This window comes from Alnus glutinosa, chromosome 1 (assembly GCF_958979055.1).
Source record: "Alnus glutinosa chromosome 1, dhAlnGlut1.1, whole genome shotgun sequence".
In the NCBI taxonomy this organism is placed as follows: Eukaryota; Viridiplantae; Streptophyta; class Magnoliopsida; order Fagales; family Betulaceae; genus Alnus; species Alnus glutinosa.
The window spans coordinates 52,346,731-52,361,921 of record NC_084886.1 but is presented as its reverse complement, the minus strand read 5'-3'; the positions used below and the strand labels follow the sequence as shown (position 1 = coordinate 52,361,921).

Sequence of the window (15,191 nt, the reverse complement as noted above, 5' to 3'; positions counted from 1 at the left end):
CGCCCCACCCCGACCCATGCACACTCCTAGTAACAACATCAAATGTTGTATTGTTTCTTCTTTGTTAATTTATGGAGTAACATGGGAGGAGGGGATTGGTATAAAGATTCTCAAAAATTTTGCTGTTTAGATTACTAACAATTCAAAAAAAAAAAAATATATAAAAAAATTTCTATGAGACCTAACTATTTAAACAAGCCTCGAACAATCTATTACTTGTTGGTAACAAGTAAGTTGCTTTATCAAATTACTGAAGACCCGAATCCAAAGTCTCGAGGAGAGAGAAATGCAATCACAAAGGAATTTGGAGGACAAAAAAAAAAAAATGTGAATGCCGTTATCATGGCTGGCAACTTTGCATTTTGTAGTACATGTTTGACTTATTATATGTTGTGGTTGGAGGGCTGATTAATGTACAACAATTGTGTAATTGTTGTGCACTTTTATAGGTATATCGAGTGAAATTTATGTGATAAGTCTCCCCACATAAATTTCATCATGTGTTTACAAATTTACACAATAGTTGCGCAAGCATTTTTTCTCTTGCTGTTGTCATCATGATTTTTATGGCTTTGTCATCTTTTGTCCCATCATCTTCAATGGGGTTTCGAAATTGGCGACTCGAGTTTCCACTTGTTATTTATTTATTTGATCATTTGTAATATATTAAAATAATCACTGCCTAGTATTAATTAGCCATTTTTTGACGTTTCTAATTTGGATTAGAATATAAATATAAATCTTTTTCATTCATGGCAGGTCGACAGTACTTGATAGAGATTTCTTTGATTGGCAACATCTGTCTCCCCATTTAATTACGTCAAATCAATTTTGGACTAAACTAACCTTGTCCTTTTCTGTCCCTGTCAGGGCTCCATTAGATATTGAAAAATACTATACATACACCCAAAATTTCACGCTTACTTTTTACACCCCTGGCATTTCCACCTCAGTTTTTTTTTTTTTTTTTTTTTTTTCGTTTTCAACCATATCTCTCTCTCTCTCTCTCTCTCTCTCTCTCTCTCTCTCTCTCTCTGGTTCTTCTTCTTCTCTCTTTCCGACCAGCGAATGAGGCTCTGGACGATGGGATTTGAATGGTCGGCGACTGCATTTCGAGATTTGGACAGCCAGAATGGTCGGATTCCGGTCGGCTGGCCGAGATCTGTTCATTCCTCGGCTAGAACGGCTAGATCCTGGCCGACTGGTTGGATCCAGCCGTTTTGGCCCTTCCGCGGCCAGAACGGCTGGATTCGGCCGGCTGGCTGGGATCTGGTCGTCCCGGGTCAGAACGACCGGATCCTGGCCGGCTGGCGGGGATTTGGCACTTCCCCGGCCAGAACGGCCAGCATCCAGCCGTTCTGGCTGGGAAGGGCTAGAACGGGGAGGTTGGGGCCTCGGGGTGGACAGGTCGGGGGTGAAAAAAGAAAAAAAAAAAAAATCTGACATTGCAATGGTTGTAAGGATTTGGGTGTAAGTGTAGCAGCCCTCTTAGATATTTATGCTTCCAATTCTTTAGGATAATGCTAAAAATATAACTTCCCAAGACACATTTGAGTGAGACCTATTTATGGGTCTCACCCCAATATACATTGGAATTATGTTGATATTATTACAGGCTTACAGCATGTCAAGCCTCACAAGGAGGATGGAAGGAGAATAAAAGGTTAGAGAGGTCTCTTGGAGATTCGGTAAAACTATTTCCGATCCTTTAATAAGGATAAGAGACAAAGGAAATTGATAGAATATAAGTAAAAGGTCTTTCCCTCCTTATATAAACTTGTTGTTCGCGCCTTCTGTCGGTAAGATTTGGAGTCTCCCGCTTAAATGCTGTTAAAGGCATGAGTGATTAATTTCCTTGAAAATGTTATGAAAAATTTCTAGCATGGAAAAGGCGTTGTCTGATCTAGCAAGAGGAAAAAGTTAGTTGTCTTACCCTAATTAAGAAACTAGGTACACCAAGTTACCTCTATTCCCTAACAATTCTATACTTGCATTTTAGGTACTTATCTATATATAAGATGATGCTGTCAAGGGTAATAGTATCGTGACAAATCATTCAAGCCAGTCGTGCAAAAACAAAAACCAAAAAAAAAAAAATATATATCATTCAAGCAATGACGCCATTGCCTTGTTGACGTACCATATTCCCGATTTGCTGGAATAGTGTAAATTCCACTACTTTGTCCTTAGCGTGAATGTCTCATACCCAAATAAATTAAGCCATACTTAGTCAAATGCATTTGATGTAAACACGTAAGGCCTAGTGTTGGGCTATACATATTTGCTGCTTCCTACTGTTGGAAGATAAAGATATATATATATATATGCGTGTGTGTGTAGTTGTGCTTATTTGTTTTCTTAGACCATAGTTGTTCTAGCCTATGTATGCACGGTCTTCTTCTGAATTCTCTTCCAACTCATCTGCTACAGAGAAGAGAGAAGGATACAGTCTCTTTGGTGGTTGGATGCAGCCTCGAGTTTCTCCCGCCTGAGCATCGGCAAGTGTTTGCGTAGAAATCAGTTTTGATCTAGCAGTGAGGTTTGGATTCTTAATCTTTTGTTCCAGCACCATTCTTTCAGCTGTAATCCTATGCAGATATTGCTTGTGATGCGTTCCTGGCTTTCAATATGATATTACGTACTGTATTGCTTCATTTCATAAGATGTTCAAGCTAGGGAAGACATTGGAATCTCAGATATTATGTTTTCATTTTGATAAATATATTCTTGGAGTCTCATCCCCCATCCCCTCCCATCTTTTTATCATGATTTTCTGTCATAGTTATGGATTATTAGCTGGAGCATTATATTGGTAGTTTTGAGATGCTAGTCGGATCTTAATCTTGTTGGTTGGTTTCATATAAACTGGTTCTGTTCTTATGTGTACGTACAGCTAGCTTTCTAAAACGAGTTCCTTTCTTCAGTTTAATTTATATGCTGTAATGAATTTCCGTTGTTGATAATTTGTAGGGAAAATTACACTTTATCCCGTGAGGTTCACTCAATTTACAATTTTTTTTTTTACTTTAGAGGAAAAATTTGCAATGTAGCCATTTATTCCGTTTTCCCTGATGGAAATAGCCCCACCCCACTTGCATTGCTAGTGCAATTTTTGCTGTCTTCCTCACCAAATTGCCCTTATGTTTGCCGACTTCTTCAAGATTTTTTTTTTATTTTTTTTGGATACTTTTTAGAATTTCAGTCATTGAAAGTTACGATGTGACTTGTCAACATCGCTGCAACCACATTTTTTTTTTCACCTTTTTTTTTTTTTTTTTTTTTTTTTAAAAGTTAATTTTCTTTGTTTTGCTTTTCTTTATTACTTATGGTTATTACAATTTGCAAAGATCTTTCATCTTTATTACCGAATAAATTATAACTTTTAATTTTGTTCAAACTTTCTTGGTTGAATTCAATTTATTTATTTATTCTATTGACATTAATGTGATTATAAATGATTTTATTGACTCTTTTTTTTTATTATCGTTTTTTTATTTATTATTCTGATAAGAACAACATTGTCATTATTTATTTATTTATTTTTTGTAAAGATTTCTTTATACTTTGGGAGTGGGCCAACTGGCCAAGTGACAAGTTTCAGTAAAATTTTTGCCACTCAGATACATTATTTGTTATTGTTTGTTCTTTTTAGTAAGACATTGTTTGTTGATTTGTTAGATTAATAGCTATTGGCATATATGCTAATAATTTTATTATAATATCATTAGAGTATGTGCCGTTAAGCCATTAGTTGTTTAGTGTGAAAAGTCTACATTGAAAGGAAATTTCTGAAAGCTTCAATTCAAATTTGATACTTGATGATTTTGTTTTTCTAATAACGCGTAGGATACAATTTTAGACACCTTGTATTTTGTATTTTTTTTTTTTTTTTTGGTTTTAGTGTCTACATGTTAACTATATATCAATTTGACGTATAATTATAAAGTTTGATAGATGCATTTTTTGTGATACATATATTATGTTATAATTTTTTTTTTTTGATATGTTTACATAAGAGAGGGGAGGGGAGATTCGATCTAACGACATCCACTTCATGATAGAACTATTTATATTTTGAATTATAATTATCATAATTTTATATATTGTATTAAAAATATAATATAAAAAAAAAAAAAATTATTATTTTAATTTCGCCTCTGCGAAGACAAATTTCTGACTCCGCCAGTATCTGGCCTCGCTAGAGCCACCGACTTCACGCGGTAGGATAACCCGAACACGTGGTGCTCTGATTTTTGTTGTGGTTTTTGGTCGTCTCTTTTCTGGAGCTGTGTGTTCGCCATTGGAGGAAGAAGGTTGAAGAGTCAGATTCAGGCAAGCTGCATCTTGTAGACCCACTATTCACTACCAGTCCGATCAAGTACTCTGTTCATATACCAAAGACGTTGAATTTATTGGACTTTCAGGTGGTGGAATTCGCTAAAGCCTATATGCTTAGATACCCAGTTCTCACTGGACCCAAAAATAAAACTACATATGTGCTTTGTTTCATGTTTAATCCCCATTTCAGACCTAATCTTGGGATGAAAAAAGTGTTGGTGTTCCCGAATTCATCATTGAACCATGACCCGCCATTGGAGTACAAACGAAGGAATCACCCCTGAACTGTAATGAGTTGAATTTGACAAAAAATTAATTGATAATCAACCGACAGACATCCCAATGATCCACATCATCTAACTCTTATTAAATATATCCACAAATTTCATAAATAATCAAACACAAATTTTCCTACCCAAAAAAAAAAAAAAAGCGTCTTCTTCCTAGCTTCCTTCTTCTTCGTCTAATTTTTTTTTTTTTTTTTTTAAATATTCTTCAACCTCTTCGTCTTCTTCTTCAACCTAGCTTCCTTCTCCTTCTTCTTTGAGACGCAGGAGAGCAGTTTCGTCCGTTGGGGTTGGCGGAAGCGAAAGGCAAACATGGATCTGAAACTTTTCTTCTTGCGAACATGGCTCTAAAACTAAAACATAACGGCAACTTGGCGAAGAAGGCAGGAAAATTTGCACGTGGGGTGCACATGCGGCTATTTCTGTCAAGGAAGTCGGAATAAGCTGACGAAATAGCTACATTGTAAATTTTTGAAACTTTGTTAACTTTTTTCATTTTAGAGGCAAAATTACAAATTAGATAAAACTTCACAGGATAAAATGTAATTTTCCCTAATTTTTATGTCTGAATAGCAATTTATCAAAAGTTTGTGAATGTTCTTTCCCAAAATAATTATTCCCATAGAATCTAGATAGTATTTTGATAATTGAACATGGTAGAAAGCATGAGGACTTAGCCAATTTCGATGAAAATGAAGAGTATATATATGTAATAACAATGTCACAAGTGTTGTTAAGTTGAATCTCGATTGTTATTAGAGCATTCCCAATAGCTTATGTATATCTCAATCTAGAATAGCTAACCAAAACTCATTTTATCTAATTTAGCTAATGAGTTTTAAAAGATACTATAAGTCATTGAAAATGATCTTAGGTGCTACTTTCAATTTAGCATTCTCCTTGTCTACTGACTGACACCTGTTAATCTTGAATTATACAACTCGATCATGGCTAGCTCCTTCAACAACATTAGCATCTATAGTTGTGGTTTTGAGTTCTGTGGCATCTCATAAGAAGTTCTTGAAGCAGTTGATTGCATCTCTATTATATATATAAATCAATGGCAGATGAATAAAACATATCCTATAATTAGTAATGAGAAGATTCCTTGTTACGTTTAATAAAATGATGGTAGATATTTATGCAGTTTAAGTTTCTTAATTGTAACTGGTTTTATTTCAAGGCATTCAATTATTATGAAAGCCTCGTGAACTTTTCTTTCATGCCTTTCAGGTGTTTTCTTTTTCTATCATGGAGAACAACAGACATCTGGTATCTGTACACCAGGATTCCCCTGAAGTTCCATCTCTCATCAAGTATATATCATCAAATGATGTTGCCGGCTTTGATGACACCAAGTTGACTAGCTTCACGAATGATCAGTGTCAGCCAAGTGAACCTGAATCTTCTAGTCCATCAACTGATGTAAGTTTTTCCTCTAATCCTATGCTATTTGATACGGTGTGGTGAAAAGCTGAATCTGTACACACTAGAATTCACGACTCTTCTAAAAATCCAATAAAACTCTTTAAGAATTATTGAGAAAAGGAAAAAAAATCTCTCAAGAATGTTTTCTTATTGATAAAACTTAATAATAGCATCAACTGGGTGGCTAGACTGTCCTAATTATGCTTGAATAGAAGTTAAGAACGTGTCCATGAAAAAAAATTATCAAGCTAGCCTTTATTGAAGTAATTGCAAACTCGCTCGAGTGAAACTTCTATCATAAACTCGCTTGAGCGAACTTTCTGTATCTCCCGTAGCATATCGCTCAAGCAATCATCGAGGGAGACTCGAGCGAAAATCTATTAACATTTTTGCTCGAGCGACCATCGACCGTGAGTCAAGTAAACTCTTGGGTACTCGCAGGATCACAAGTATCCCCTTCTGAAGCATTCTTCGTCTGCTCAAACCTCTCCTTGAAGCCATGAGTAATCTAGTCTACATCACTATTGGAAAGGAGTTGGCAGTAGTGAAGTACATTTCCTAATGGAAGTAATCTTCTTGATTCAGAAATTTTTTACCCTTTTCCTTCAAGATCTTTTGTCCGCATTGTTTACTATGTTGGTTCTATTACTGATACATAGGAAAACACAACAAGGATATAATGATGTATACAAATATTTATAATTATTTATACCATGGAACTGAAACAACTTCTGTATTATTAAATCAGGGGGACGAAACTAAACCCATCTACCATCATCAAAGGGTGCCTTCTGTTTCTATCAGCTTGCCTCCATCTCCTGTTGGAGTGAACATCAGAAAAGTTCTCTTCAGTCGTGACACAATTTTTGCTGATGGAATTCCAGATTCTTCTGGTGTATCCGGTACTGCTAGCGGCAAACCACCAAAACAGCCACAACATCATTCTCAGCCAATTCCAACAGCCGCTACATATAATGAGGCAATTGGTGGTGGACAATTTTCCTACCACCAGAGTATTCCAAGGTTGAAGGACAAGAGATTTGATTCTTTCAAAACATGGTCCGGGAAATTTGAGAGGCAGATCACACTACTACGTGGAAAGTTGCCACTGGAAGCTGGTACTGAGGATGAAACAGTGCCGAATAGAGAAGTAGAAAAAAATTTACCTGTGGACCGCTACTTTGATGCCCTGGAAGGGCCAGAGCTGGACACCCTTAAGGTATGTGTTTTTCTTCCCCCGCCTTTATGCACATTTTAGTTCTTGTTATATTCTTTCTCAATATTATGGGATGATGATCTTGTTTTTCTTCCAATGAACCCAAATGTTGCTGTGCTTGGTGCTTCTTGATCATATTGATGGTTCTTTTTTTAAAAGGCTTTAGAGGAAATGGTACTACCGGATGACAAGACATGGCCATTTCTTCTGCGTTATCCCATCTCTTCATTCGGTATCTGTCTTGGTGTTGGCAGCCAAGCAATTATGTGGAAAGCCCTGGCCACCTCTGCCCCTGCAAAATTTCTTCACATAAGTCTGAGAGTAAATCTCGTTTTATGGTGTATTTCTATTGCTCTTATAGCCGCTGTTGCCTCCATCTATCTTCTGAAAATGATAATCTACTTTGAAGCAGTTCGCCGTGAGTACTACCACCCTATCCGTATCAACTTCTTCTTTGCCCCATGGATAGCCCTCTTGTTCTTAGCTCTCGGAGTGCCACCTTCAGTTGCTAATGACCTGCCTCCAGCTCTTTGGTATGTTCTCATGACACCAATTTTCTGTCTTGAGCTTAAGATCTATGGACAGTGGATGTCAGGAGGCCAAAGGAGGCTCTCAAAGGTTGCCAATCCTTCAAACCATCTGTCGGTTGTTGGGAATTTTGTGGGGGCATTACTGGGTGCATCAATGGGGCTAAAAGAAGGGCCTATATTCTTCTTTGCTGTTGGTTTGGCTCACTACATGGTCCTATTTGTAACTCTCTACCAGAGACTTCCAACAAATGAGACACTCCCAAAAGAGCTCCATCCAGTATTCTTTCTGTTTGTGGCAGCACCAAGCGTTGCTTCAATGGCGTGGGCAAAGATCCAAGGAACATTTGATTATGGTTCACGGATAGCTTACTTCATCGCCCTCTTCCTTTATTTGTCACTGGTTAGTGTCTCTGTCCCTCTTAATGCAAATGAGCATATATCTTTTCTAGTAACTAATTTTGAGTCTCTGCCATGCATATGCTTGAGTATTCTATCTACCATTTGACGCATCCCTTCAATATGTTTTGGGACAAAAAGAGATTAGTAGGTGGGGGTGTGGTGGTAATAGCAAAGAGAATTCCATAATTTTGTAAATAGCTGGCCACTTCACTGCATTCCTAAACTTAGTTGCATCCCAAGGACAGAACACTAAAGATCACTTGATTTGTTTTTCTGATTGATTTTCTATGCTTTTGCAGGCGGTTCGGCTTAATTTCTTCCGCGGATTCAAGTATGATATGACTTAAATTTATCCTAGTGAAAGTATTGTTCCACCTGCTTTTGTTTAATTTTCTGATTATCTGTTTTATTTGCATCCATAGGTTCTCCCTGGCATGGTGGGCCTACACTTTCCCAATGACTGGTGCTGCCATAGCAACCATCAGGTACTCAAATGAAGTCAGAAGTGTAATCACACAAGCTATGTCTGTCATACTCGCCGCCGCTGCTACGCTTACAGTTACCGGTCTGCTTATAACAACCATGTTGCATGCCTTTGTTCTCCGAGACCTTTTCCCTAATGACATGGCTATTGCCATCAGTGACCAAAAGCCAAAACCACATAAGAAGTGGTTCCATCGACATGGTAGCTCAGATTCCAATGATATCGAGCATTACTTAAAATTTGCAGGCTCAGATAGCAAAGATTTAGAAGCCTCACTAAAACATCCAAGCTATTGAAAGTAGAGAATCTTAAACTTCTAGGTCCATGTTTCAAAGGACTTGAGAGGTTGATGACATTCAATTAGTATTTTTGCTACTCACATGGATGGGAGGAACAAAATTTAGAGTTTTAGAAGTTCCAGTGATCATGTGTACAGAGTGAGTCAAAAGTTTGAGTACCTAGAGGAGAGTGAAGCACCATCAGTAGCTCAGCTGAATATAAGAGATGGGTTTGGGTAATAAACTTATATATGTATGTTTTCCACTAAAAAAAGGAAAAGAAGTACCATGGATCTTGCTTAGTTCTATTTACCTTATTATTGTCTTTTTCATGCTAGTAAGCCATATACAGAGCTTTGATCTTTAACCAAAGTGCGTAAATGAAATAAACTGCCTAGTAAGTTTGCCTTTGCAGCTGCCACCCTAAAGCAACATTAGATTTTTAAGCACATCAATTACATTTACACACTTCTATCCTAAACCATGTTGGAGGGGGAATATTGAACAGAGGCAGTATACCATTCAGAGGATTTTTGGTAGTTTAGGAGGCAAAAGCTTAATGAGTAAGCAACTAATTGAGCTTTGTTAAAGTATTGATTAAGTGATTAAATTTTTCTCCTTTTGGGATAAGTGACAATTTAACATGATATCAGAACAAAGGTTCTGAGTTCGAACCTTGTCTCCATCAATTTACCCATATTTCGGTTAAATACTCCACGGGTTGAACCACACCTATGAGAATTGAAATTTATGAGAGCACACGTGAATGTGAGCGTTAAAGTATTAATTAAGGCCTCATTTGGTTCGTGTAATAGATCCCTGGAATAGAATGGCTATTCCTATAGAATAGTTATTCTTTTATTTGGTAGAGGTTTATTCGTTGGAATAGTTATTCCTATTGGAATACCTATACCTATTCCTCTAAAAAATGAGAGGAATAGCTATTTATTGTGGTAAAGACAATATTTTTCTAGACAAAACCATTTATTTTATATTTTATTTTTAAAACAAAACAAAAAAAAAAAATCAAAAAAAGCCAAACCCTTCAATGGCTGGACGGCCACCCCAATGGGTGGTCGACCACCCATGGGTATTCTTTTTTTTTTTTCTTTTTTAATAATTTGATTTTCTTTTTCTTTTTTATTTTTAAAATGTGGGGTTTTTTTTTAGTAATTTTGATTGGATTCCAATTAAAATATATGAGTTCTTACCAAACTAAAGAGTAGGAATAGCCATTCCATTCCGCCACCTTCTATTCCTAGGAATAGCTATTCATTTTCCTAATGGAATAGTTATTCTGCATACCAAACGATGTCTAAGTGATTAAATTTATCCCTTCCTATAAGCTTAAACTTTTGGGATAAGCGGTAATTTAACCAGTTTTATAAAGTCATTGCGTGTTAGTGCAGGAGTTTTAGTTTTCTTGCTACTACTTTAGTTAAGAGTTAAGAGTAACTTAAGACACAAGACACAGGATCATTTGCCGTGTTACCAACCACGCTATATAACTCTTCATTGCATGTTCATGTTACAAATATCGGATAGCTTATGAAAATTGCTTTAATATGCCAAGTCGTTTTGAAGGCAGCGAACGATGATTAAAAAAGTTCTGCAGTCACACCTTTGCTTTGAGGTATAACAATGAATAATTTGTGTATACAGACTTTGGGAAGCCAGTGGCCTGGTCTGTTGCTGTTGCAGTTGGTGGGATATGAAAGGTGTTTGCATTAATTATGAGCATCTCAACAATTATATAGAAATTAGAGTTCGTTTGGCTTTGCGATTTCAAAGGCTAAAAGTGCGTTTTTAAATAAAATCATTGAAATTGTCTCATTTGGAAGTGAGTTTAAAAAAAAAAAAAATGTAATTTGAAAACAAAGAAAAATGTATGTTTACAAATCGCAAGCAAGGAAATGCATTTTTAGAAACTTATGATTTTAAAGGCCAAATTATAATTTTAAATGTTAAACCGAAATTTTACTAAACAGTTAACTGCATTTTTTAAAAATCGCATTTTTAAATTACATGTTTTGAAATTGCAAAATCAAACGCACTTTAAAACTTGAAAGATACAGCTAACTTGTCTAGTTTCGTAAAGAGCACCTATTTGCATTCACCAAAATTCAAATTCTTGAAGATTTCTATCTATCTTGTAAATAAGCCAAAGTTAAGTCCTAGATGCCATTTTTCTAGGTCATTATTTTACCATTGTGCTACTTTATAATTTTAGTAAAAATTTCGTGACTTTTCCAGTTCGATCAATAGGGTCAACATCTAGTACCTGGCAACACCAATTTTAGGGCGTAGCATGCATACACAAGCAGTAGCACAAACACATATTTTAAAAAGTTTATATCATTCCAATGATATTAACTTCATTGCCACTACCCATATAGGAGGGAAGTGAAGATTGTTAAGATGTTTAAGAAAGGAAGATAATTTACTAAGCACTAAGCACTAAGTAATTTAACAATTATTCTTTCTTTTTACTTATTATTTCCCAGATCCCACCCAGATCGAGGGAAAAGTTGTTGGGACATGTCTTCCAAAGAGGCCACATTTACCAATACCAAGATGGTTATTTGTTATCAAGGTTGGAAGTTCAAGCATCTTGAGGTATAGGACATATGTAGACTTTGTTGTGATACTATTATTTTAGGAAAAATTTCACTTTAACTCACTTCAACTTTGATTAATTACTTTTGTAATCTTTTTCTCAAAGTTTAAAAACTCTCGATTTAGCGTATGAAACTTTAAAAATTAATTGTAATTTAAGGGTAATTTGTAATTTTATAAAGTTTACATGGATGTACGGGAAGGGGGAGATTACAAAAATTAAAAGTTAGATACACTAAATTGAGAGTTTTTATACTTTACAAGAGGGATTACAAAAGTGATGAAAATTCAAAAGAAATTAAGTAAAGCTTCTCCATTATTTTACTATCTGAAATAGAATAGAAAGAAAAAACAAAAAAGGAAAATCTACCAAATTATAATCTAATTGCTCATTAATTGTTCTTTATGTGTTTTAGGGGGTGATTTTTTATTTTTGGTTTGAAAAATATTATGATGTCTCATAAACGTGAAAATTATTTTTGTGCTTCTAAGAGTGTTTTATATTTGTGTTGTTTGTGACTTATTTCAGCTTGATCTTTTTCCTAAAAGGGAAAATTTTGTTTCTTGCTCTCATTGTTGGATGTTTCAGACAATTTTGTGCCGCCCCCTAAACATCTGAAAATAATAATAATAATAATGTAATTTTTTAACCCAAACTCTATTCTATCCCTACAAGGCTACAAATCCTTTACAAATTAAATCAAAACATTCATTCTCCAATATTTGCTCCAATATATATATTCAAGACAACTTAGCCTAACTCTAGCCCAACGGTTAAGAAAACTCAACCCAAAACCAAAATTAGACACCATAAATGATAAAAATATAATATATAAAAAGAACAAAAAAAAAAAATATTTATCATTATATTTTATTATTTTAATTTCGCGACTGCTAAGATAGATTTCTGGTTTTGCCACTACTTGTCACACTCTGTGTGAGTGTAGTACGTACGTAGCATTACTCCAAAGATAATTCTCACTTTTTTTTTTTAAGCCAAAGATAATACTACTTAATTCATAATAACCTATATTGGTTGATAGTCTTAACACCATTACTTTTGAGTAACGACATCAAATGCCGTATTGTTTCTGCTTTGTTGATTTATGGAGTAACATGGGACTAGCACGCAAGCCTCTTTTTCAAATTACTGAAAACCCGAATTCAAAGACTTGACAAGAGGTAATTCTTTTCACTGTCAGGCCAGATTCACAACTGAAGGGAAAAAATAAAAATGGATTCACAAGATATAATATTTGCATTTTGCAGTAGATGTTTGACTTGTTATATATTGTCCCATTTTCGATGGGGCTTCGAAATTTACGGCTCGAGATTTCCACTTGTTTTTTATTTATTTGATCATTTTTTTTTGTAAAATATTAAAATAATCACTGCCAAGTATTAATTAGCCATTTTTTGACGTATCTAATTTGGATTAAAATATAAATATAAATCTTTTCTCATTCATATAAGTTTTCAGTATGGTTGGTCGATGATACTTGAAAGAGTTTTCTTTGATTAGCAACATCTGTTTCCCCGTTAATTTAAGTCAAATCAAATTTGTAAACCAATCATATCTGTTTCTGTCTCTGTCAGGGCTCGATTAGATGTTTATATGCTCCCAATCCTTTTGACTTTCATCTATAAACCTCCGTTTCTTTGTTTTTGTTGCATGTTTAGGATTTAAAACAATTTTCTGAAGGGAATGTAATTGTCCTTCAAATTATGAGCATTCTAGTAATGGTCCTATTTTGCTTATTACATTTATTTATTTGCTTCTTTTTATGTATATATTTATACAACCCTTTCATATTTCATGCTTGATACATAAGCTATTACCAATTAGTTATGTTGATATTATGACAACATGTCAAGCCTCACAAGGAGGATAAAAGGAGAATAAAAGGATAGAGAGGTCTGTATATTAGAGATTCGGTAAAACCGTCTCCAACGCTTTAGTAATGATAAGAGAGAAATCAAATTGATAAGAGTATTGGTGAAAGGTCTTTACCTCCTTATATAAATAAGAGTAATGTTTCTTACACAACTCTCTCACAACTTTTGCACAACTCTAACTACTTTTTGTTATGATTAACCATTGGATTTGTTTTTAAACATGTGGGTCCTAAATATTCAATGGCTGATTTTAAAAGAAAGTTGTTAGAGTTGTGTAAAAGTTGTACAAAAATTGTGTAAGAAACATTACTCTATAAATAAACTCGTTGTTCCCGCCTCTTGTCGGTAAGGTTTGGAGTCTCCCGCTTAAATGTTGTTGAAGGCATGAGTGATTTTGCTCGAAAATGTTTGGAAAAATGTCTAGCATGGAAAAGGCGAGAGAAAAAAGTTAGTTGTATTACCCTAAAGAAACTGGGTACACCAAGTTACGTACCTCTATTCCCTAACAATTCTGTACTTGCATTTTAGGTACTTATCTATAAGATGATGCTGTCAAAGGTAATAGTATCGTGACAAATCATTCAAGCCTGTCATGCAAAAAAAAAAAAAAAAAAATCATTCAAGCCTGTCATTGCTTTGTTGACCTACCATGTTCCCGATTTGCTGGAATAGAGTAAATTTCACTACCGTCAAGTTGGAAGAGCGATGCGAGAATCAACCCATCGACAAAAGAATGCAAGAATCAATCGCAGACTTGACTTCAACTAACAAAGAAAAAAATCCAAAGCAACGTACAACAAGTTGGTTAAAAATTAAAGAAGGAACATAAACAAAGAAGTAGAAACAAAGAATGTGAGAAAGAAAAGAACGGGTCTGGGTGTTCACCGGCGCTGCTCCAGCCACACATCAACTACCACAAGACCTGCAGTTCGTCTCTCTCGCTCCTGCTGTGCATAAAGCTAGTGAAGAAAGAGTGGAGGAGTTGTTTCATGGGTATGGCGCAAGAATGAGCTTCAGATGGAGGGAAATGAAAGCAGAAATGGGGATGCGTGAAAGATAAGAGATACGGCAGATTTTTTTCTATTAAAAAAATATATTAGGAAGCTACAGTGCTGTTCAATAGATTGGGTAGCACTGTAGCTATCCAACCAAAATATGTAAAATTAGGGTAGTTATTGTGGGTCAGTTTTTTATTTTTTTTTATCAAATTTTCCTTAAATATAGAGAAGGGAACCATTATAAGGAATCTACTACTAGTGCTCTTAGCATGAATGTCTCATTTCCAAATAAAGTAAGCCATACTAGCGTTGGGCTATATATTATATATTAAATGCAGCTTCCTACGTGTGTAATATAAATGCAGCTTCCTACGTGTGGGTGTGTGTGTGTAGTTGTGCTTATTTGTTTTCGTAGTTGTGCTTATTTGTTTTCTGAGACCATAGTTGTTCTAGCCTACGTATTGTGTGTGTGTGTGTGTAGTTGTGCTTATTTGTTTTCGTAGTTGTGCTTATTTGTTTTCTGAGACCATAGTTGTTCTAGCCTACGTATTCATGGTCTTCTTCTGAATTCTGTGTGTGTAGTTGTGCTTATTTGTTTTCTGAGACCATAGTTGTTCTGGCCTACGTATGCATGGTCTTCTTCTGAATTCTCTTCCAACTCATCTGCGACAGAGAAGAGAGAAGGATACAGTCTCTTTGGTGGTTGGATGCAGCCTCGAGT

At 35.3% G+C, this 15,191-nt stretch overlaps 1 protein-coding gene across 1 annotated transcript; it reads left to right on the top strand.

Moving 5' to 3' along the window:
• The first annotated feature begins 2,373 nt into the window (after positions 1–2,373).
• On the top strand, positions 2,374–9,268 carry LOC133858251 (S-type anion channel SLAH2-like). Its single transcript, XM_062293681.1, has 6 exons — positions 2,374–2,539; positions 5,859–6,050; positions 6,802–7,272; positions 7,429–8,199; positions 8,498–8,529; positions 8,621–9,268. Exons 2-6 carry the CDS (start codon positions 5,877–5,879, stop codon positions 8,976–8,978), a joined length of 1,806 nt encoding a protein of 601 aa, XP_062149665.1. The 5' UTR covers positions 2,374–2,539; positions 5,859–5,876; the 3' UTR covers positions 8,979–9,268.
• The last annotated feature ends 5,923 nt before the right edge of the window (positions 9,269–15,191 follow it).